The following is a 25,690-nucleotide window of genomic DNA, read 5'->3' on the forward strand; positions in this document are numbered from 1 at the left end:
TACAGACACTTTCCTTGACCTTTCCATACAAACATTATGTCATTATTTCAAAATGTACTGTCAGTTTAAAGTAACTGTTTAACTGGAACTTGCTGCTTGTATTAAAAAAATTCCAACACACTCTGACCTCTGAAACATCTTAGGTCAAACACGTGGGTGTCTCTGCATTATCTCAACTTGTAATGTCAGAACCCCCCCCCCACCCCCTCCCAACAAGGCCAACCACACAGTCATTGTCCAAATAGCTGATAAAGCTTCAGGTCAAACCCTTGAACCCCAGTGAACTCAGGCACCAGCTTGTCTGCCCAGTACTTGTAGTGGACAGAGCAGCGGGGGCCAAATGCCATTGTCCCCTGGTGTGTGAATTTAAGTGTGTGTGTGTGTGTGTGTAGGGGGAACAAGCCGTAGGGTTGGGATCTACAGTGTGGGCCGTGGGGGGTTGGGGGACAATCGGTGGGATTGTTGTGCGTGTGTGGAACAAAAGGCTTTGATTACTGAAATCCTGCAAAAGGCAGGAGAGGAGGTGTTAAAAGTGATACAGTGGAGAAACAAACAGAGCTGGAGCTCAGGAGCCTTCCTCTCCTCTCATAAAGCTCATGTCCACACCCTGTCTGCACATATCCACTCTAATCCACATACTAGGCTTCATACTGTCTACTACTAGTAGTAACTGTAAAAGGACGAGCAAGTTCATGGCTGTAAAACTGTTTGTTTCCTGTTTTGTTTTGTTTTTTTTACATTAAGGGGGGATTTCACATTAAGCTTATCAAGCAACACAATTAACCTCCCACAAAATGTATCTGTGCAAGCACGTAGGAATTTATTCATGAGGGAAAAATAACCACAGATCGTCCTTTGACGCCAAGAGCACTTGACGAATAACCTTGAAAGTGAACTGTTGACATGTGGAGTTGGCTTTGAAAAGCAAAAACGTGTTGATAAAACCTAAAGGCACCGATACCAGTTAACCTACAGGGCTGCCTCTGTGTTCTTGTGGCCCCTGACACATTGGCTTTTGTTAACACTTCACATTGAAATTGACCCTGGCTGTAGTCTAGGGGAGGGGGAGAAGGAGGAGGGAGCTGTGGGGGGTGGGGGGGTCCCCTCGACGCAGAAACAAAAAAGCGAATCGACGACTGACAATTTCCTGATGGGAGGTGCTGCTTATCACTCCCCAAAATCTCCCGTGCTCAGAGGAGAGGACACTCCGGAGCTACACGCACACAATGGACTAAAACTCACGGAGAGAGAGATCAATATCATCAGCTGTGAAACCCCGCATTACAATTAAGTGACTTCCTTTGAGACACATTTTAGTCTCTGGACGCTTAGGTAAGAAAAACGATCGTTTCCAATTTTGTTTTTGCGTTGCCACAAGTGGGGGATTGTATTTTATTAAGACACGCGTTTGACTCAATGTAGGGGCCGAAACTTCGCAAATCCAATTAAGTCTTTGAAATCATGGAAACAGGCAAATAATTGAGAGAGATCCTTAGAACAAAAACACAAAAAACATTACGCCACACAAAGTAGGCCTTACTAAAGTAGGTAATGACTTTGAATTTGATCTGAATAAGTTTAATTTGTATTATATTGGTCTGTTTTGTCTCTTTTTGCAGCTGCTTTGCAAATAGAAAAATCTATATGAAATCACTAGCCTGTGAAATCATCGAATTTCACTTGACTGTTTTGTGTTATTTGTATGAGGTATAAACCCCGCCTTGCTTTTGCATTTATAAAAAAACCCAAAAAACTAAAGCATGCGACTTGGGACAACAAGGTGAGTAACAGAACATTCTTTTAAGTACATTATAAATCAGCTTAATTCTTAATAATACAGGAATTTATTGTCTGCCACTACCACAAATTATACATGTGTTTTTTTCTCAGTCAAAACTGAAGCAGCAGTGTTTAGATTAAGTTGCAGCTGTTGTTTGTGTATGGATAAACCATGCTGATCTACATAATCTAGTCCAGTGGTAACAAAGGCATGAGCAAATTTCCTAAGCTTATCCCCTGCTGTTAAGAGTTCATAAAATTTCCCTGAGTCATCCATTTTCACTGAATGTAGACATCTGGATCCTCTCCTCCTCCACTCTCTCTAACCTTTACCTCTCCTTCACTTCCTCCTCTTTCTCCTCCCAGCGCTCATCAGATCTCCAGTTATGATTCCGAGGAACGAGGTCGTGCTGTCTGTTTTGGGAGAGCTCCAGGAGGCCACGGAGAGCTCTGGCCTGGATGCTCTGACCAGAGTGGCCCTGGAGGTGGACCAGGTCCTCGCTCCCTTCCAGCTTCCCAGTACCCCCTGTCAAGAGTTCCCTGAGTGGGCAGGCGTGGACGACACAGCTCACGGCCTGTACCCGGCTGATGCACCCAGGGGCCTCCTGCCGGTAAACTGCAAGGGAGAAGGCAACTTGCTGTTTGATGCAGTCAGCATGTTGTTAGTGGGGAGCACAGGTCTTAGCTTGGAGATACAGGTGAGTAATGATGGTTTATAATCTTTTGTCTCTGGTCTGAATGTACAGTGATGCATCTATTCTAGCTGATGATATGAACACATAATGGCTGTAATATTAATTCCATTATTATTGTCCGCCACAGGTGCGGACCGTAGTGGAAATGGTGCTGTGGAAGCGATACTACCTGTCTGGGATGATTGATTCTAAAATGATGCTCCAGGCAGTTCGCTTCAGTCTCTGTGCTGAAGAGTCCGAGGACATGCTCAATCTGCCCGTCACAGTCTTGGAGGCCATCTTTGATGCAGATGTCAAAGCTTCCTGCTTCCCTGGCTCCTATGCCAACATGTGGCATGTCTACGCCCTATCATCGGTCCTTCAGTTTGACATCTACTCCATCTACCCCATGTTCAACCTAAAGATCCGACCCTACTTCAACCGGGTCATACGTCCAAGGACCTGGCCCAAAGACTCAGAGCCACAAACCCTCCACATCATGTGGTCCGGCGAATTGCAGTCTGACGGCTTGTTCAGGCCAAATAATTTTGTCGCACTAGCCCAGGCCACAGATCTCACGTTTGGAAGTCCTGACAGTGAGCAGAGGGCATCCCCCATCAAGAGTGAGGAGCTGCTGAACCAGGACTCGCAGCTTTCTTACCCGAGTCTGAAGGACAAGTACAACATCACCAAGAGGACCTTCTACCGCTGGAAGAGGCAGACACAGGAGCACTGCAAAAAGTCCGCAGCTAGGTATGAGGCCAAGTATTTCCTTCAAGCTTGTTACTTGGAGGGAAAGCTCATCCCTCTGCACCAGTTCAAGGAGTTTTTCCCTGAGATCTCAAGGTCGTCTTACTATAACTGGAAGCATGAGCTTCTGAAGTCTGGAGGAAACTTCTCCACCTCATCTTCAACTGGAGAGATCAGTCCTGGAGAGAGTACGGAGCAGGAGGCCTGGTCTTCACCTGAAGCAAAGCAGGATGAGCCGGACCACCATGACAGCGTGGCCAGTATGTTTGGCCTCAGCCTTGGCAAGTTGGACCTAGAGCGGGCCCAGAATGTAACACATATGCAGGAAGCTAAACGTTGTCTGCAGAATTGCATCGCGGTGAATGCCTCCCTCCCCTTCAGGGTCTTCAAAAGAAATTTCCCTGGGATCTCCAGATCAACCTACTACAACTGGAGGAGAGAAGCCATGCTGTTCAGCAGAGGTTACAAAGGCAGTGTTGGCAGCAGCGAGGACAGCTCAGATGCTGACAAGAGTCAAAGTCCGAAAAGTCTGTCACCAGTCCTGCCTAACATCCACCAGGCTGCCATGCCCAGAATGAGGATCTGCCGGCGAAAACACAGAAGTTTTAGGCTGGCGTACATGAGTAAAAAACAGCTCAGAGATGCTGCGAAGCTGCATGTCCAGAAATCAAAGTGGTCCCTGACGAAGTTCAAGCTCAAGTTCCCGTCCATGTCCCCTTGTTTCTACTGGCTGTGGCGCAGCAGGCAGAACCGCAAGAAGAAAATGGTCGTCCAGTGTGCCGACGTCCTCCCTGAGATTCCGCAGAGCACCACGACAGAAAACAAAATTACGGAGAGGAGGGTGGAGAGTCAGTCTATGCTCCCATTTGTTGAGAGCCCTAGATATCGAGAAAGCTCCCCCGTGCCCTCTTTTGATGCCCCACATTCAAAGCACACCCTTCTCGGCAAGGCACCAATAGATGAGCAGATGTTTGCAATGGATGTTGTGGCTCTGGCCAACTTCAAGGCCAAGGCCAAGCTTTTCCTTCAGCAACGCTTTGAGGAAAAATCCTTCCCTACGTTTAAAGAATTCCGGTCTTACTTCCCCTTCACTCCACGCTCGACCTACTACATGTGGAAGCGAGCTTTGCATCATGGGGTGTCACTGGTTCATGGATAAATGCCCAAAGCTTTTATCCTGTAAAAATGGGCTTTTGAAAGCAAAATCTTAGCTCTGATGAGGAACTTCTTGGCCCTAAAACCTTCACATTCACCTCTTTACCTCAGCATTTTGTTGTAAACACACTAGCTACACACTCTTCCCTTTATTTTTTCATGTTCTACAGGACTGTTGAGTACACTGGCTTAGCATCTAAATGCATTGTGTCTTTTCTCTGCCCCACCACCACAGCTCATTCCTTCCTCCTGGACATTTGCACGTGTTTGAAAAGAAACTGAGTTGTGGGTCTGTTTAAACCCTGCATGTTGCCCTCCAGGCAAAAAGCAGTTCAAAGCTGTTGTTTAGTGGCATTTTGTTTGAGGCTGTTTCTTCTCCAATGTCTTTTAATCCCTGCTAGGCATTGTACTTGGGTGCCTTTATTTTTTCAATTCTCATTGTAATATGATTGTTTATGCTTGAATGTATGCTTTTTTGTTGATGCATGTAACATCGATCTGGATTCTTGGCGGTTTAATGTTTTTTGATTCTTTGCATGTAAAGAGCAGCCAGTATTTCAGACATCAGAGATGACTTCTTGTTCAGACATCCTCTGTCCTTAATTCATCTTTCTCCTTTTTATTGAATTTAAAGCTCAGGGTTTCACTTGGTGCACTGAAGGTTTCGGTGGCTGCATCAAGGTTCTGGCATTTGAAAATGCCTCCTTTTTCTGGTAATCATCACTATAAACTGTGAGTTTTGTCACACTATATTTGCACTAAAATGGTTCCCATTACGCCGTTGAATGTATTTTCTTAACCATTAGGCACACTCTGGTTAAGTTCCTACAACTCTATTTTTGAGAAATAACTTGAAAATTGAATATAAATGAAGATATTTTATTTTTTGTACACTCCTTCATTTCAAAACTACCTATTTCCCTGAAATACTGGGGGAAATTTGCATTTATAAGCTACTTTTGTTTACTATTTAGTTGTATATGAAGTTCCATTCCAATTTGTCTCCACATAGACAAACGTGTTTTGCAGAACTGCCAATAAAAACTGCCATAATAGATTTCAGTTTACATTTACTTTATGTATTTATTTTCTTATTCATCACATGTCTGTAATTGGTACTGTTGATACTGACAGCCTGCATTATGTTCAGTCAGCAGGTGAGGCAGTCTGTACTGGCTGTATATCAATAAATCAATCGATCAGCATCAACCCTTGGCTTTGTTTTTTTTTGACCAGTCATCTATCTATCTATATATCTATCTATTAGGAAGTGCTTCATTATGTCTTTTCATTAACACACCACCCCTTATAAATTGTTTTAACCACCACTTGTTTCATGCTCCACAATACCTCTCACCACTGCTAGCATTAAGCCATTTTAAAGTGTGTGTAATTTCTCCAGTCAATGGCCGTATCTTCCATGTCAGTGAGCTATTGTTCTGCTCAAGTGATACCAATAACCCCCTTCTAAGCACTTTTAATCTTATGCCCCATCAGCTGCATGTTGATTTGATTCTTTGGTAGGATAAATTGGAAAGCTTAACACATCAAATTGCTCACTTTAGTGGCTGAATTTTTGCGGTGCATAATGATCCTAAAGACGTGTCAGGCTGTGCCGAGTGAATTCATGTTAACAACCAGTGTGCTGTACAAAAGATAAAGCAAAAGAGGGGGAAAGGAGAACACAATCACTTTGTATAACCACAGACAAACAGGTCAAACCAAGCTAGTGGCTAAAGAACAGCAATGAGCTTTGAGACTAGTTTTTGTGGTTTTTGCTCACTGTCTTTGCTCTGTTTGGCTATTGTGCTTATGCTAATGAAGGTAATGGTCAAGAGTGGGAGGGATGGAGTACAGAGAGTGGGGGAAGGGGTTAATTGTATGCAGGGGGATAGAGGTGTTTGAGATAAGGCCAAGACCATCCAAGAGTTTTGGGGGAGGGCTGGAGGTGCAGAGAGAAGGAAGGGGGGAACCTGTGATTTAGACTTTTGTCTTGGAGTATTGAAGCCATCATTCTGATCACACAACTCCACAGTTCAATCTGACAAAGTTAGGAAGTTAGTCAATTAACTTTTTTAGGTAAAAGATTTAAATCTTATCCCAGATCATCCCAACCATTGCTTAGCCAGTCTCTGAAATTAAATCTGTACCTTAGCTGTTGTTCTCCTGCCTTTGAGTTTAGGTACTTTGTTGGTATTTTACCTTTAAATACTCCTAATACCTCTGTGATATGTTAATAGTATTTCTATTCATGTCTCCAGTAATATGAGTCTTTTTTGGCATCTCTGATATTCCTACAAGAATCCTATTGATTTTTATAGAATTTTTATACATGTTTTCACTGCCGAATGGTACAATTGTTGAACTGTTATTTGAGTATTTTTTTTCTTATATCATGCAGTTAAAGTTGGCCTGCAGGGAGTGCACTTTAATCAGAGTGAGTTTCAGTATCAGTCCTCCATCAGCTCTTGGTCCAATCAAATTTCATGTCTTGATTTTTAATCATTTTAGGTGAATTCACAAATTGCAATGCAGTAAATTATTAAAAAAGGATGATTGAATTATTGATTCAAATGCGTAGATGGGACACACCTCTGATGTTTATCATGGACCACAACATCCTCAGTTTGAGTCCAGTCTGGACGTTTGTTGCATCTCTCCCTCATTTCCTGACATCCTGTAGTGTTTGTAGTAAAGGCATGAAATGAAAGACACGCATCTGGAAAAAATAGAATGGATAGATAGTCATTTCCTATGTCTACTCAGTCCAATCATATTTTCTCACATTTTGGTAGAATCAAATTTCAGTTTTAGTTTGACAGTGAATTCCTCGCATTTGAAAACAAGAGCTGACTCAGTGCTGCTTTCTCACTTGTTATGGAGCTTTTGACCATATCACATCAGCAGAAGAAATTTGTTCAGTTGACATTGAACTGCAGTCTTATTCTACATAGCCTAATATGTATGTTTTACCATGGGCTAATTTAAACACTCGGCTCAATTTGGATCTAACATATGGAGTAAGATCTGATATGAAGGTCACATTACTTGTCATAAAACTGGGACAGCTACAGTTATAGCCATATGTTTGCTGAAGGTAATATGCCTGTTGTTCCACTCAAATAGACCTGAACATTGCAAAGGTAATTAACAACATTTTAAACTTTGAAAAGTTTTCATTTTTAACGAGTCACGTGATCAGAATCTTAGGAATCACTAAGGCAGCTGACCTTGCCATAAGCAAATATTTGATTTGAAGTCTTAATGTCTTCCTTTGCCTGTGGTTCTGTTTCCATCTTCATTACTGTATGATGGGAGGAAATCTCACTGGCACCGAGCTACTCTACATTGTTTATCTCAAAAATAGCATGAAAATAATGAGGGTTGGCAGGTGGGAGCTGGAGTCTTCAAGGATTAGCATACTGCAGTTGGTTCAGAAAGACAGAGCGATAAAGCGGAGAGGCATTTCAAGGATGCCAAATTTTCTCAGTAAACAAAACAGACCAGTGGGACCCTGGGCTTGCCGTCTGCTGCCAATTACCCTCTGATAGGAGCAGTGATATGAAGTCAGATGAACTCTGGAATTTGACCTTATGGGTACAGTGACGAAGAAGACGTGAAAAAAACTATTTCAGACTGCAAAGTTTGAAATGAGGTGACATTTTCAAAGCGATGCATTCACTCACAAAGATCCTGAAACCTCTAAACGTATCCAGGCATGTTGACAGTATGTCCACTAGGTGGCAGTGGTTTGCTTCAGAAGAAAGGTTTCCAAGGTTTTAGTCCAGCCTTCATAAAGAATGAAAAGGCACACACTTTGGTTTGGACACAAATTCATTGTCTTCCTGCACTACACTCAGGGTGTGTAGTGCACATTTCTCTTGTGATAACTCCATTAATGAACATAATCCAACATTGCATCCAGTAATGCATAAACCAGATAACATCTGGGAAACAAATTGATTAATGACAGAATAAACAGTACAGGAAGAAAGAAGAAAAAGAACAGAGACGAGAGCACCTCTGAGCCCCAGTCAGGAGCTATTAATGACTTGGCTAAATTTTATTTTTATGGTCATTACATACAAACTCAGACCTTTGTGCCCATGATGAGCACAAGCCCATCAAGCCACCAGGGGGACTACTGCTTGGCAGTAAGACTATATTGATTTCAATGCCATCCTCTCTATCAATATCCCTTTTCTTAATATAGCAGATATGCCTAGACACAGTGTTGTTTCAAGGGCAACTAACAAAAAAGTGAATTGATTCATAGCCACATAAATCCATGTAGACACGAAACACAATATTTGCTGTTGAACCACACTTTTAGACTCAAAATTTCTAAGGAAAGACTCAAGTTCCAGTCATCACAAATAATATCCACATTTTATGTCGTTTCCGGCTGGTGCAGCCTTATGTGATTCAGCATCATGTCACATTAGTCGGCAGATGTATATTTTTTCAAGGTTCTATGGTGGAAAAAACAAAAAATTGTTTTGCTTGAGTTTGAAGCAGGGCACTCACCGAGGGACAACATGACTCTGCGTTTGACTTCAAAATGAGGCTGATGCGAATTCATTTCTCTCAAGGTGTATGCCTGGTTGTGAAATGGGTTTCTGAATTGATCATGTCAGTCAGGGAGACAAGATGCTTTTTGTGAATTTTCCACGAGTAATGTGCAATTTCTCTGCTTAATTATGCATAATGCTGTGCCTGAGAGCTCAGACCTTGAAGACATGGCAAGGAGGATTTTGTTAATGCAAACCAGAGTAGGAAAGCATTTGTTAATTCAATAAGAAAGTATTATTTACTTACTGCTGCCTTATATTCCATGGATCAATTTCCTCTCACATTTATTCTTAAGTGATTTATTGTGGGTTTGCTGTTGTTTCGTCCAACAACTCTCATTTCATCTCTCAGCAAGTAAACAAACGCACTCACACTCACACACACCACAACTACTGATCATAGCCCTGCACTGACAAGTAAATCAATGAGTGACAACCCCTGACTTGTTTTTCCTGCATCAATTGTTTCACTCTTTGTTTGCACTGAATCAATAATTCTGTGATGCTTTTTGCTGATGAATGGAGAGAGAAACTGAGCAAGTGAGTGTGCGTGTGTGAGAGAGAGAGAAACTTGAGGGATTGTCAGTGTATTAACAAGAGCAGTTATTTCCAGTCTGATCCCAGTAGCTACTAGTTCACTGGATCACATGTCAACAGATGATAATCAGGGCTAAAGGTCATGTAAATACGGGCCTTGATGGGTAATCCGTGTTTGAGGTCATGTTGTCCTTTGTGTATGTTTGTTTCGTGGTCTTGTACACTTCTACCACCTGTTCAGTTTTGATTCATCATGAGTCGGTGAAAGCCAGAGACTTGATCCCTCAATGCAACATTAAAACTGTAAGTCAGAAAGCAGAACGGCCAGACATCAAAGTTCAATAAAGATAAGAAGGCCATCCATCCATCCATCTCAAATCTTACCTCAGGAGCTCTTGGGAAAACCCAGTTCATGTGAAGAAAGGCAAGGGGGAGATACCAACATTAAACTTTTATTTAGCTTGTTGCTAATGTGCTCATTTCTTCGTGTTTTTGTTGAAACCTCACCTGGTAACACATCAACTGTACCTTAGTACAGTATACTCAAATGTACACAAATAGTTTTGTTTAGAGTCAAATAAAAGGATTGATACTTCTTCGTCCTCCTATACCTTCTTATCTATTAGCTTAATTTAAAGTGACAGTTAGCAGCCTGTTAGCTTAGCTTAGCCTAGAGACTGGAAAAAGATGCAAACACCTCGCCTGGTAACAATACCTGGCTACTAGCCCCTCATAAACATACTAATCCTCACATGAAATCCCATTTGTTTAATTCATACAGAAAAGGAAGTGACTTCACCATGAGGTTACCAGGCAACATGCTGAATCTCAAGGATGTCAGTGCTAAACATGCAAAGATTACATACAAAGATTCATAATACAGTGTAGCCCAGTATCATTTACATTTCTGCTTTAGGAAAGACAGGAGAAATATATTATGTGTACGTATTGATCCATATTGTACTTATACATAGCCTACATATGATGCCGTCATAGTTCCCCGAGGTCTGGCCTTCGTTTTTGAATATTGTGAAACGGGCAGATTAAATACAGACATGCCCATCACATAACATGCACTTACCGTCAGCTTCCTAACAGGCTCAGTGTTTCTGTGTCATCCCGGCTGAAGACTGAAGGCTGGATAACCCTGCTTGTCAAAATGACGGCAGAACTATCCTCCATATCCCATGCTAATGCCCTCTTTCGAGTCCCCGTCTAATAACAGAGCCTTATTAGTAACCTCAACCTCACCAAATGAACCTCCCATAATGACCATGTGGGTTCTATTGTGAGCTGGGTGGGTGTAAGCACAGCTGTTGGTTCCCCTAATGGCTAATGTCCGGGGTTGTGATTAAAAGCACCGCAACCATGAACCATGAACTCATTTCAGCATGAGCTATTGTCGGCAGAATGAGAAGATAAGAGCTAATTGCTAGATTTTGTTTCAGTACAAGAAAAGAAGCGCGATGTACAGGGGAATGGCGACAAAGTAGGGGCAGGAAATTAGAGTTCGGGTAATAACTGGCTGTCTGCATTACCAACTCCTAGCAAATACTTTAAATGGGAGGTTTTGCATTTGTGACAGCAGAATTCTGATTGCCACTGTATACACCATTTTATACTTGTTAATTTTACCTCTCTTGTGTTATTTTAATGGAAAGAAAACAATGCAATATAATCCAGAATAATTCAAATTTTTTTTAACAGGGGATGACATGTTATAGATGAGTCTAATTGTCCTGAACTGTCCTTGCTTTACTTCCCATTCAACATTATGTACTGCCAGTAACGTGATCTAGATAGAGGGTTAAGAAGATGCATTGCCATAGTTCGATGAAGGTTATTGCTGATATATTTTTATCACTCAACTCTTCCACCTTCAAAGAAGATTCAATTGTTCTTCAAGAGTGTTTTGAGCAAAGATCAAGTCCTGTAACAAAAAGGGAATATACTGTGGAATCAGTGTGCAATTTTGCTAAAACGATGTTAGAGCAAGAAGAATATGTCAGTCTAAATGAATCAAAATGCCTTACTCAAATTAATTCTCAGATACCTCGAGGCACAGGCTGAGTCTTCTCACTATTATATTACATCTGATCATCTTATCTTTTATTGTTATCTAAGGCTTTTAAGGCTGCAGTAGTTAAACCTCTACTTACAAAGCCTGCTCTTGATCCAGATGTTTTAGCCAACTACAGACCTAACCTCCCCCTTTATTACTAAAACCCTAGAAAAAAAAGCTGTTGCAAACCAATGTGATCTGATTATTTGCATAGAAACAGTCTATATACTTCCTTTATATTCATTATAATCAGGAAGTACAATATAATGAAACCATGGACTCATTTTTTACCAAGACGTGTTCTTTGCCTCACACATAAAACAAGTCTTTTCCACCTGGACAATATTCAGAAAATTACAATCACCCTGTCTAAAAAAGATGCCAAAAAAAAAACTACTGTATGCATTTATTACCTACTGGACAACTGTAATTCTGTGTTATTAGGATGTCCCAATAAGTCTGTGAAAAGCTTCCAGTTGATCCAAAATGATGCAGTGCAAGTACTGGTGCAGGAACTAGAAAAAGAGATTCAGGAATTCAAGAAAATCCTTAGGTGAGCCCTGAACCATCCCTTAGTTATGCGGCCATAGGCCGAGGCAGCTGGGGGAGCTCCCCCCGTTAATTTTGTATCTTCTCTCTCCCATAGTGTGATGAAATAATGTTAAGACAAAAGCAATAAGTTATAAGTAAAGTCAAAGATATCTCAATATCTCATAAAATATTATTTAAGAAAAAAGTGGGGATTCAGTTGCAGTTAGGCTATAAATATTCTATTTCATTGTGAAGAGTTCATTGTTGTAAAGGGAAGGGATATTGGAGAGTTAGAGCTTTACTCGTCAGTCATTGGTCGAGGCAGGTGGACCACAGGGATGCGCAGGTAGAGAGAGAAAAAGAAGTGAGAGTATGTTTTTTTGTGCCTTAATTTGTAGTCTATGTCGTAGATTATCTACTCGACAGTCTTCACCAGCACACATTTTTACTTCCGTGAGCAACTTGAGATATGTCTAATCAAAGTTCGGCAGACAATTGTTTACATGTGTAACAGCTTCAAGTGCTCATGTTAGCTCGTTAGCCTACTGAGTGTATTCTGTTAGCATTAATTTACAAAGTGAATGGACTCTTAGCCACTGTACCGCTAACCCAGATCATACTATAGGCTCTAGCTCAGTGGTTCTGAAGTGGAAACCTGGATGATTTGTCAGTATGCTACGAGATACCAAGTCAACTTTTAAAGTAAAGCGAACCTCCGAGGGAGAGACCACGCCATCGTTGAACACCTGTCTATTACCTGGATCGTCACTGGAGGGGAAAAAACGCTGGAGAAAGCTGCAGAGACCACGCCATCTTTGAACACCTGTCGATTAGCTGGACCTTCACCGGAGGCAGAGAGACTGGTAAAAGCTGCTGACTGGACACAGAACTCCTAATTAAGGTACCACATTTGTATTTTATTGATGTTTTGAGTCAAACGGCCAAATAGTTTGGGGCCTCTCCGCTCCCAAGCGTCGCATCAGGCCTGCAACAGGGACTTTATTTTATTTTTATTTTTACTTGAAAAGATGTCGACTCGTGTGTGTGTGTGTGTGTGTGTTTGTTTGTTTGGTGAATGTGGCTCCTCTGAGTTTGGTATAAAACTGGAAACTGGGAAAATTTAAACTTAAAGAGGTATATATTTTATTTCCTGTTGTTTATTCTTAGATGTTCGAAAGTAGATGTCATCCATTTCTTACTGGTAAAATGATTCCAGTGTGATGTCTGATTTTCCTTTGGTTAGAGGTATCTAAGCATAAGAGAATATCAATATTACAGTATGCTCATTGCTTAACAGTTTATTTCATTGTGTAGATTTGGTACAAGGGTTCAGTAAATATACTTAATATTTGGTGTGTTAAAGCTCATTAGAGGTGATTAAAGGGACTCAGGGCACTTTAAAGTGTATATGCAGAAGAAAACAAAATAATCTTACCTCAAGTATTCAATATTGTAAATTTGTTTAACTGGATTAAAGAACTCAGGGCCCTTACTTGATTAAAATAGTCACAGGTGGGCTACAATTATAACAACCAGTCTGACAGTGCTTGAATACAATAGTTTATACTAGGGCTGCTCGATTGGGGCAAAAAACATAAAAACGATTATTTTGATCAATATTGAGATCACGATTATTCAGCACGAATAATCCCCACCACTACCACTACCACCACCGACCTGAAACTGAATTTCAGTTCAGATGATGCTCTGTCCATTTCAGACTGAATTTAAGTAAACATCCAGAACAATCAGCTGGATAAAGGTCAGTTTCATCATTAACCCATGTTGGTATAATGTAGCTAACTCTGTGTGTGGTCTCCAGGCTGTAGCATACTAAACACACCTGAATCAGTGACGGATGAGCTACGAGCTAGCTGGTAGAAAACTGTAAATTTCTCTATCTGTATGTGATGGACTTTCACAGAGGTCGCTCGTGTTTCCTTGCATGAAAAAGCCTGAACCGCACCTCAAAATGTTTAGTTGTCTCCGTTGATGCAGATGAACCTCTGCATAGGGAAAAGGGAAAATGCATCATAGACGAATGTCTTTATCAGAAACAGAGTTGGTGAATGTGAAAGAGAACTTTTATGTTGCAAAAACAAATCAATTTCCTAATTCCTTCAGTTCGGAGAGCGGGACCGATAACGTCGGATGGTTTTTGTAGGGAGGCTGAAATTTATTGTGAAACAGAATGCCGCACAATAATCGTTGTCCCTTGATTATCTTGTTTTAATAATCATTGGAGGCCAAAATCATAATCGAAAGTAAAATTAGATTAATTGCACAGCCCTAGTATGTACAGCTGTTCCTGGTCTCTTTCTCCTCTCTCCCCCATTTCTGTTCTCTCAACACAACCAGCCAAGGCAGGAGGCTGCCCACCCTGAATCTGCTTCTGTTGGAGATTTCTTCCTGTTAATCTGGAGTTTTTCTTCTCCACTGTTGCCAAGTGCTGGCTATGGTGGGAACTGTTTCCCTTTTATAATGTAAAGCTCCTTGAGATAACAAATGTTATGATTGGGTGCTAGAATAAATTTGAATTGCAGTGAATAGGTGTTTGCAGCTGGTCTGTAGTGATATGTGCTGTTCTGAGATCAACCTTTTCCAAAAGAATTAAAAGCTTTAACATTTACTGTACTGAAACTCTGCAGCAACACTTATTAAATTACATACTGTAAGTCCGACTTGAGTTGGATGAATCAGATTGTCCCTTGTGTGGATTTAAGTCCTTTGCTGAGTGTATTAGGTTGAATTATTGCAGTTATTTTAGTCATACAGCGTCTCAAGCTTCAGTCAGTCTGCTTCAGGGTTGTAATAATTAAAGAAATTTACTGAACTAAGAAGATCTTAGATGTGTGCTTGGGGAAATACATTTCACCTACAAGCTTAGCATTCTACACAATTGCCCTTGTGAGAGCTGTATTCCTACAGTGCTGTGTGTGAGGCTGTGCATGTGTGTACATGTGTGCAGGGAGAATTTCTTGAATATTTTGAACACATACAAGGTTATGCATTATTTATGCACAATAACTTCTCTTCTTCTTCTTCTTCTTCTTCTTCTTATTCTTATTATTATTATTATTATTATTATTATTATTATTTCTTGCAACATAATCCTTAACCAGCCAGCAGCTTGTCCGTTTTACAAACTAAATGATCCAGGGAGATTAGAAGAACATTAACACTGAGCCCAAGTCTTTTTCTGCAATGCTAAAAATGAAAACAAACTGATATATGCAAGAAGACTTGCAAAATACATTTATTGCATCGATCCCATTAGAAAGGTCAGTACACATTGCTCTTAAAGAGGAAAAAAAAAGTGAATCACTGCCTCATTTTTGGCCATGTGATTTAGTCCTTTTTAATAAGGGCATTCTCATTTAATCTATACTCTTTAATTATTCATGTGTGCATCTGCTAAATCAGGTAAAAGTCACCTTTGAGGTTAAGAAACTTATTCTAATAATTTGAAGGATTTGCACGACAGCACACATATTAGAGTATCTATAAATAGACTTTAAATTTCATGGGACCAACAATGAAAGGTAAAAGTGCAGACGTTGACATGGATCTAAAATAGTAAACCGCACACTCCTCTGCCGTAATCGTAATGGCTAGATAACCTAGCATCTATCAAAACGTCATCTAATGCTTTTGTTTGTCTTGAATATTAAGTTCATATCAGTGCTTATTTCCATGCACTGTCACCATGCCGAAAGACTGTAAAATTGTAGATAATGTGATTCTCGCAGTTCTATAAGGCACAGAGATTTATTGATGAAAACGTGGGAAAATTAGCTGTACCTTACAAGTGCCCATATGGCCTGTGTGTGTGTGTGTGTGTGTGTGAGAGTATGAGTGTGCTGGAGCAAAGGCTGGTCCCTTTCACCACGCTGAATTATAGCTGTGTCACTTCCAATCAGGTCTGTAATATTTCACACAAAGACAGAGTCCCAGATCCCTCTGTCTGAGTGCATTTGCTCATCTGCCTGCTCTGAAAGCAGAACCCTTTGATTGAATCTGGAGAATTGGACCGTATTGTTTCTTAAACTCACTAAGGAGGAAAAAAGACTTCAACTTTTTTATGTAGTACATGTAGATATGGATATAATTTCACCCCGAGGAGATGCTTCTGATGTATTAACAATGTGCTTTGGGATGGAGAACTCGCTCCGAGCAGGTTTTTGGAACAAGATGTAGGTGCTGGAGGGGTGTGGGCTAACGACTCAAAATATTAATAGATAAAAGTCAGGATTCCTGTTGGTTAGGACACCTGCTGAGTACATTAAGGACTTGTCTGTATGGACGATCAATTTAATGCAAATTCGTCATGGTATTTTAATGGGTGCAAAGAGGGAGGTGAGGAGAAAAGAAAAGACTGTGTGTAGCTGATAGAGTTGCTGGAGCTGCCCTGGGTTTGCTGCATCAGCACTGGTGCAGAGTTTCATTGACTTCTTGTTCAGCACACCAGGCACTGAGATCAAAACAGGGCAATACTCATGGTCGCTCAACTAAAAACTGTATATAAAGAGTTTGGAGTTTGGTGGATTTCTTAGACTTTAAAGACTTTTCTTTTTAGCCAAAAGAAAAAGTGTCAGGAGTGGATGAAGCTTCCAGTGTCCTCCACCGGAACTGCTTGTTGATGGTGGAATAGCCCCTCTCCCTCCACACCTTTCCGATGTTGGGTCAGGAAGTCGGTATCCGACCGTTTCTGACCAACACCCGGATTGGCCAGCGATGTGGAGGTGAGAAAAGAAAAGAAAACCAACGCCCTTTCAATCAACTGATAAAGCTAATGATAGCTAACCTCTGTCCGAAATCATCATCATACTCATTGTTTCAAAACTACTATTAACTGCGGACTGTAAATCTGCCCCGTTACCTCTGGAAACAACATGCTATGTTCCAGAGTTTGAAGGGCTACGAACAGCAACATTTGACATTTGATGGTTAACACTGTGGTAGAGTTTGGTTTGGAGAGATAAAACCTTCCAGTTCTGAATGGAAATTGTTCAGGAAGCAGCATGTTTCTGTGATAACGTAGCACCTGGTTTTTGGCTTGTGGTAAACAATAAACAAGTAATTAGTCCTTTTTCCTATAGACGTCCAACTGCCACACATATTCTTGGCTCATGTACAAACATACGAAGTGATGTGTATTAAGGACAGGGTGCAGAATGACAGCTGACAGCTTAAAGGATGGGATAGACAGATAGTTTTGTTCCTGATTGCTGTTTGTTGCCTGAGATTTGAGGAAAAAAGTAAATAAAGTGAATTTATTGTACCATTTCAGTTCGAACAAAATCATAGTATGGGCAAATTTCTTTGAGTTGAGAGTTTTTATTTAGTCTTGTTTTGCGATTCGTACGAAGGACCACGCCATACTGTAATTGTATTTAAGTGAAATATTGTATACCTGCACTCATAGCTACAGCCAAAGCATTCATTTTGGCCTGTCTTTGGATTGAAAATCAATTACTTTTGTGTATAAATTCAGTCACCAGAGCTCCAACTGAGGAAGAGAAAACATTGAAGAAGAGAGAGTCACTTTGTTTTCATTAACTGTAAATTAAATGGCATTTCCCCCGTGGGCTGGAACTTCAATCTGTCCTGATTTATTAGCTTCGGAAACAAACTCTGGGAGCCGTGCAACAGATGACCAACCGATCCCCTGGGCCAGGTCCTTCATTTGAAGCAAGCGGCTGCAGCAGCGCTGCTCTGCTCTGTGTCCAATTCGAACGGGTCTTATCTGTCAGGAGGATATTGACTGCATTACTCATTATCAGCCAAGAGTGTCTCTGCTAGTAAACTCACACTCAATGGAGTTAGCTATCAAAAGCAATACTCAAGAGGATGTCTGGCCACAAGGAGATGATCCCAGCGCAATCATATATCTCTCTCTGTCTCCCTCTCTCTTTGTCTCAAATAATCTGTCTCCGTCTTTCTCTGTCTGTCACTTGCTCAGTAGCTTCATAGCTTTTTAATCAACTCTTTGCACTGACGCTCACTCCTCTTCTAGAGGCTGAGAGCAAGTTATCACTCTGTACCAATAAAGATGACTCTGAGGAAGAAAAATAATAAATACTTTCATAGCAAGAAATGATTTAGTATTGATAGGCCAGGATGTATAGGTTCAACTCCTCGGTTTGAGCAAAGATCACCTTACAGGAATAGCTTGACATTTTGAGCTCATTGCCAAGAATTGGATGAGAAGATTGAAACCACTGTTATGTTGGCCTACTAATCATAAGAATACAGCCAGCAGCTTTGCTTAGCATAAAGTCTTGCTAGCCTGTTTTGGTAAAGATAAAAAGCCACATTCCAGCACCTCTAAACCTTCATAATTAACAAATTGTCTCATTTGTCTAATTTATAGGCAGATTAGTTATCATTGGCTGCTTTAGCCTTATAGCTAGCCTGCAGATGGTACCAGTGGTATCAATCGTCTCGGCTAATAATTTATTTCCTAAAATGTTGAACAATGACTTCAAGCAATTACTATTACCCTGTTGTCTTGTACATGTGTTAGCAAAACCATCTTTCTCTCCGCCCTGGGACCTAACTCAGGATACTTTAAAAATTCACCACTGTATTCTAAACTTTTCTCTGCCTTTTAAAAGTCTTTCTTCAAATCCCTTTGTTCAGCTTTTAATAAAGACACAACAAATGTAGAATGTGATTCTTAATGGGATGTAATGCGCCGGTCGCCTGTATTTATAGCCTGATTTCCCCACAGAAACCTCTGAACACTCATCCTGCCTTGTCTTGTCTTTTACCTGTTGAACTAATTAAACAGTCGAATCTTGGAAAGTGTGCCATGAAGCACTCTCAGGAATTTCAAACATAAAAACAGGGTAAAGTTTGCTTTCATCCAGCTTGTTTTCAGTCTCATGACTATGCCTATCTAGTACCTTTGTTTACAGTGAGCAAGTATAATTTATTTGTGTTGCATATCCACTAAGGCATCATCATCTTCCAAACAACAGCTAAGAAAAACAAAGAAATGGCTTGAGATACATACAGGAGAAAAAGGGAAACAGTAATTACTTTAGCTGTCAAATGAGTCTTAATTTTTTATTTTTTTTTGTTGCACAGCCAGAACTTCAAAGAACTATCAGATTCCAATGACTGTCTGAGAAATGTCGCCGTGAATAGCATCCTCCAAAAGTCACTGAGGAGGCTGAGGATAGATGCATACAAAGCTGCAGAGAGCATCAAAACAGAAGAGGAGCAGTTGAATGGTTAAGGAGTCTATTGTTACAATCTGAGCAACAATACAGGGCATCACAATGCCAAAAAAACCAAAAGGAGTAGGTGAATGTGTTAAAGATAAGCCTCACTTTATCCCTCTGGTGGTAAAAAATGGAAAAGAGCGGGGAAGATTCTGAAAATATTTCCATTTTCTTTGAGTTACAATGATGTGTTGTGATAGTCCTAGATGATAACTTGGCATGAACTCATAGTGGGGTCATGTGACACAACACGACTCGACACGCCACAACTACTATGAGATATAATATGACAAAGTACAGTATGATATTTACATTTACTCATTTGACAGACGCTTTTACCCAAAACAACTTACAAGTGAGGGACAACACTGAAGCTTCAGTGCAGTGAGAGACCTTGACGTAAGTACTAAGTACCAATCTATTCAGTAAGGCTCTTTGCCTTATTGAATAGACTCGCACTTTGCCGTGTGTGCAGGCATGACGGTGCCCAACGACGTTCCTTGGAGTGATACAGTGGTCGAGAATGACCATAAGCCTAGAGCATAGATGAGTGCAGACCCAGAAGGCAAGACTGATTTTGATTTCGGGTGGCCATGGGCAGCCAGTGGAGGTCAATGAGCAGCGGAGTGACATGCGGCCTTTTAGGCAGATCAAAGGCCAAATGCGCAGCCGTATTCTGAACCATCTGTAAGGGTTTCACTGTGTGTGAAGGGAAGTCCACTGATTCCATATCAAACTATGAAATAGGATACACAATACATTATAATTTTAGTTTTGTGTGATGCCTAAATGAATGACTCATCCAGGCTGGTGGTAAGGTGCTAACTACTGGCCACTGACCACTCTAAAGAGTCTGGGTGTATTTAGGTGCAGCCATGAAATGGGCTATACATAATATAATTGTCCTTTATGAAAAGCATCTGCAGTTAAGTTCAGAATGTACCAAAAAGTGAAATTACCTTATTCATTGATGTAATGTTGTTGTGCATTGTGAATACAGTGGAAGCTGTACAATGCAAATAATTAGGACAACATCCTTGTAAGTCCTTCAGAGAGTGGTTTTCCTTCCAAATTAGCTACGGTTTATTCATACAATCATTGCATGTACCCAGTGTGGTCACATGTGGTATATGTAAAAAAGCACCCAAAACTGACACGTGAAATGCATGATTAATCACATGATTAATCACATGACATTGTAAACCAACTGCAGGCAACACCGGCACACCCTTTAGATTGTGCAACAGTAAACAAGTATAACTGGCTAAATGCAGCTTCGCACCCCTCTCCCAAAGTTTGATGTGCACCTGTTTGACACAATAGCCTAGGCTCCAAATTCAAGAGACACTAGCCTTTCATTACCTCCATGGAGGAGCAAAGAAGGGGAATAAAATGTAAATGTTGTTTTTTCCAATCAATTGTTCACATAAACAATAAGCAATGAATCGTCACTGGTGCAAATTTGTCAGTTATAGCATGTGCGTGCTTCATAATTCAATTTATTTCCAATTTGTATGTTGTATCTGCAGTTGGTTTGGTTCTTTCTTTCTATTGCCTGTTAACAGACTGCAAATGTATCACAGCTTATAGTAAGAGGTATTTGTGGCTTGAGATCTCTCTGAATTTCAAATAACCAAGGAGCAGGTTTTGTGAGCCATTTTATTTGGACGTCTGGTACGTATCAGTTTCCTGTTTAATGATAGTTCAATGGGGGAATATCAAAGAGAGAGATATGCATGTCTTCATGTGTCTGTGGCTTCTAAAGAACTGGACAAAAGTAAACGCCCCGAGAGCCTGGATCTTGATCTGAAATTAGCTCTACGTTTTCACTCTGAGATGGTGGATGCTGGGTGAGGAATGGAGGTAAACTGATCCCAGATTTGATGGAAAAGTCCTCTGTTGCTCAAGGGGATCAATCCACTGTCGCCTTTTGAAGATATAGCAACACTGTTTAGCATTCAGAAAGCGGCTCCCTCTGAGAGAACAGAGGGGTGCAAATAAGAGAACGGTTCATTTCTATGCCCCCAAAGTAACACAAATTCACCCTATCAAAAATCCGAAACAAAGGCACAGCGAGAGGGCCTGCGGCGTCAATACCTATCCCTAAACCTGAACCAAGAAAGTGCTGCCTGCCCGTCTAATTGGCAATCAATCTACACACAGAAATCTTGAAAATCGAAGACCTTCCTTTCCCTATTTCCTCGCTCCTCCGTGTGAATGTATTTGGATTGCAGTGGAAAACGGCTGCACTGCATAAGCAGTGAGGGGGCGTTATTAAAACTGAATCTTGCTCAATAATTAGCGTCACATTGTTTTGACATAGACAAGTCAATATAACATGCTGCTCTCAGCTATAGCAGTGCACTTTGTCATTCTTATCAAAGGGATGACACTGATTGTCAAAATGCTCACACGACATGTGGCACGGTGCTGTACAAGACATCAAGCACAGGGCTGAGGAAAAGCTGCTGAAAGTTTAGTTGCCCCATATTTCACCCAGATAGTTTATAAGCCTCACCAGTGAAAGCGCTTTTCCCATCAGGGACATGATGAAATGTCAGATAAACACACAACTTTAATTTTATGATCTCGCTGCCACACACGCAACCCCCTATTTCCAGCATTAAAAGTGGGATGCTAAGCCTGTACCACCCCTTGCTGGATGTAGGCGAGCTTAGCGGAGCCACACATCTGGAGTGGGGTGAGGGGCCCCAGAAGCAGGGCTTAGGAGCAGCACGCTGCCTCTGCTCTAAAGCCAGGACGGTATTGATGCTAATGGGGCTAGGGCAGCCCCGCAGCCCGCCACCTGTATAATCTCCTCTAATACTCTCACCACCCGCGGCTGTTTACTTTTCCATTTGCCTGAGTTATTCTTGCACACATCCATCATGCTCGTGTGATGATGCTCTCTGCAGCCACTTGTAGAGTCGTGAAATTTCAACTACTCTCACTGTTAGTCTGTGTATTTAATGAGAGAGAAAGAGTGAGGGAGGAAAACCATGTATTTCTATGACTCTGTGTATGTGTGTGTGTGTGTGTGTGTGTCAGAGTTGACAGGTGCCAAAAAACGCATAATCATGCGAAGACTTGTATAATAGTTTGAGCTGAACCATAGTATTGTATTGTCTTTCAAATCCATATTGCAGCACAGCCGGAACAGAGTTTGCATCATGTATGTATCTGTGCTGGTTCACAGTAAATTCAGGAGTTCAGCAAGTTCACTACAGTGGGCTCCCATGAGCCAGTGTTTCTCTTAATGAAGGCTGCAGTGCCAACCAGGGCACACTGTATATGAACAAAACTAAACAGTGCCACAAAAGGTTTACAGAGGTTATAGTGGTTACAGTGACCGTTGTATACGATTGAATCATTTTTGGCAGTTCTAGGGTCAGTTTTTCGTAAAACATTACAGATATAGTGGAAGCTGCCATGTGCAGTATTAACAATGGATCTTATGACTACTTGTATGTGAAAAGTGTTTCTGAGTCATGACCCCACAGAGAAATGTCCCTCGACTCTGCAGTTCACCTCAGCTCTATGGAGCTTTACAGCATCTTTTAATTCATTGTTTTGGTTTACAGGCTTGAAATATTACTTTTGTTTTTAGTTCACTCTCATAGTGTTGTTTTCAGCCAGCCAGTAACTGTGCTCAGCAAAAAAAGCTGTAAAAACCAGCTGTACATTACCTGCCCAGCACCACATGACAGACAGACAGAGTTAGCGGCTAGCTGGTAAACACAGGGCAGTATTTAGCAGCTAAAGAGCGTGATACTTACATAAGGAGTTGATAAAGATCAGAGGGCCTGCAGAGTGCCCAGAAATATGACTCCAAATGAGTCTTAATGTTGCTCTTGCCTGCTGAAAGCATAAATGAGCAACCGTATACGGACGTATCAAATTAATGAGGTGATGTCAGTGTTGTGTTTACAATTCGTTACTAATGCCCCCAAATGGTCAAAAATGATTTATTGAAGGTTTAATACATACATGCTACAAATCGCATCTTTTTCATATCACGAATTTGAGAGAAAAATCATATCCTACAAATACGACAATTATTGTAGACTCTGGGATCAGGGTCTGGGCTTTTCTAGTCTTGTTGACAACTCAAATCTCTTTACACAAAAAGCCACATTCACCCATTCACTCACAAATTACTGCAGGGTTTTTTCTATTCTATGCATACAGCGCTTTTCTATCTCACACACACACACACACACACACACATACATACACACACACACAAGATAAAATCTGTGGTTCGGCTTGCCCAAAGACACTTCAACATGCAGACTAGAGGAGCCAGGGATCGAACCAACGACCTTCCGATTAGTGAACAACCCGCTCTACCTCCAGAGTCGCAGCCGCTTCAAACACAATATTGGCAGCTATAGGAGCCAGGAGAATGATCTAAACAGTGTGAAATGAGGCAGATACTGTTTATTACCAAATGGGCAGACCAGGAGCTGCTCCCCACTCCAAGGTCCACTGTTATTGCGGTCTGTTGTTTAACAGTCAATAGAGCAGGTAAGTGGCAGTGACTTGATGTTATGGCACAAGCTACGTACGATCCCAGCTGAGCTACACAATGCCTCTACTCACTTCTGTACTCGCTCAGCTTGTGCCCATATATGTGGCACACTCTCATGGCAGTTACCCAGATAAAAATGTCTCAACTGAGTTGAAAGGATTACTTTCTACAATAACTCAAGGCTTGGCTGCAGACACATCATTGCACAGAGTCCAAGAAAAGTCAGTAATTTAGCCAATTTAGGAGACAAAATGGTCTGTGCCTAACATTTCTGTTGTAAAACTTAATGCGGTAATGAGACAGTCCGTGGCTTTTGGCTAACTAGCACACATGACAGACTTGTTTGGTAAATAGAACTGTCCTTGGAGAGATGAAGAAAAGACAACAAAGATGCATTTTTACTGTATCTAGGTGTAACCGCCTTTTGTATAATTGAATAAAAGCATATTCCTCTGCTTACACATTTTACTGTGTATTATCAGCTGATGTCTGAGCTGATCAATCAAAGGTGCGTTGTCATTAAAACCAGGAACAACTTGATCCTCAGAATTAGTTTAGTGTTTCATGTACTTTTCACTCTCCACCGCTCTGAGGTCCCACACCTCTGCCAACACTGTTGTTAGGCAAGCTTTCACACTGCTGCTGCAGAATGAGTGTGAGAGGAGCATTGAGGGAGAGTTGCCTCCTCCCTGGCTGAACTGGTTATTCTCTCATCTTCATCAAAGAAGTAATGCCTCTAAGGTTCAACTTCTACAGCAATCCAAATGGACCCGATGCACATGAAAAAGTGCATGTGTTTGGAGAAACAATTTGGTCTCTAGAGCAGCATCACTGTCTGCTGCACTGTATTGGCAGTCTGCTATGGCATAACATAAATGAGGCCTAAAGCTGCTCCTGGTGCAAAAAGAAGAAAGCTGAAGAAAAGAGAATCCAAGCAACACTTCAGTGTAATTTCGAAGTAATACCCCTTCATTGCTGATGTACAGACACAGCATAAACTCCTGTTTGAGGACTCTGTGAGTGGGTCAACAAGCAATACCCAAACCAGCTCTGCAGCCTTGCTTTAATGTGAGCCTTTAATAGAAAACGGTAAACATGGGTCTCTGTAATAAGGGCAGGATTACTCTGTTTACTACAGCCTGATTAAAGGATTTCTATGACCTCCTATGACAAGCAGAACTTGTGCTCTATTCAGGATACAAAACCATTATTATGAATTATGAGATGTGAGTTTTAATGTTAACTTGTTAACATTTGTTATTCATGACTAAATAGGCAACAAGATGAAATGTTTTAAATCCTTAGATATTTTGTACCAAGATTTTACCAGTCTACAGAGTCTACAGCCATTCTAGCAGCTCTGTAATACCATTTTTACATCAAAATGAGCTCATCTATGGAGGTTTTTTAAAGACGTGTTTGCCTGAGAGGACACCCACACGACTGCAGGGAGCAATGTCATCACATGTACTTACAGAGCACCACACACAGACGCAGATGCAGAGGAGAAAGAATGAGCTGCTACCATGCAAACTGGTAAAACATCCTCCGCGCCTCATCCCTGATTGGAACCACAGCTTATAAATACCCATTACTACTGCAGCGTCGTTTGACCCAGGTGTGAATGCTGATTGTACCTATTTCGATTACAGACAAAAGCCTGATACTAGCGGAACTTAGCTGGTTTTTTGACCAGTGTAAAAGGAGCTTAAGGCTGTACCAGGCACAGCATTTATTCCGTTTATTCTATCTGAGATCTATCCACTTTCAACCTGTGACAAGAGCAGACAAAAAGAAATCTCTTATGTGAAATGACCAAAGCTGTTCTTATCTCTATACATTTTCTGGCCCTTTAATGTTTCACATCACAC

At 41.1% G+C, this 25,690-nt stretch overlaps 1 protein-coding gene across 1 annotated transcript; it reads left to right on the top strand.

Moving 5' to 3' along the window:
• Positions 1–2,165: 2,165 nt before the first annotated feature.
• vrtn (vertebrae development associated) lies at positions 2,166–4,362 on the top strand. Its single transcript, XM_022738003.1, has 2 exons — positions 2,166–2,477; positions 2,602–4,362. The coding sequence occupies exons 1-2, from the start codon at positions 2,166–2,168 to the stop codon at positions 4,360–4,362; spliced, it is 2,073 nt and encodes a 690-aa protein (XP_022593724.1).
• Positions 4,363–25,690: the final 21,328 nt, after the last annotated feature.

This window comes from Seriola dumerili, unplaced genomic scaffold (genome assembly GCF_002260705.1).
Source record: "Seriola dumerili isolate Sdu_G_001 unplaced genomic scaffold, Sdu_1.0 BDQW01000025.1, whole genome shotgun sequence".
In the NCBI taxonomy this organism is placed as follows: Eukaryota; Metazoa; Chordata; class Actinopteri; order Carangiformes; family Carangidae; genus Seriola; species Seriola dumerili.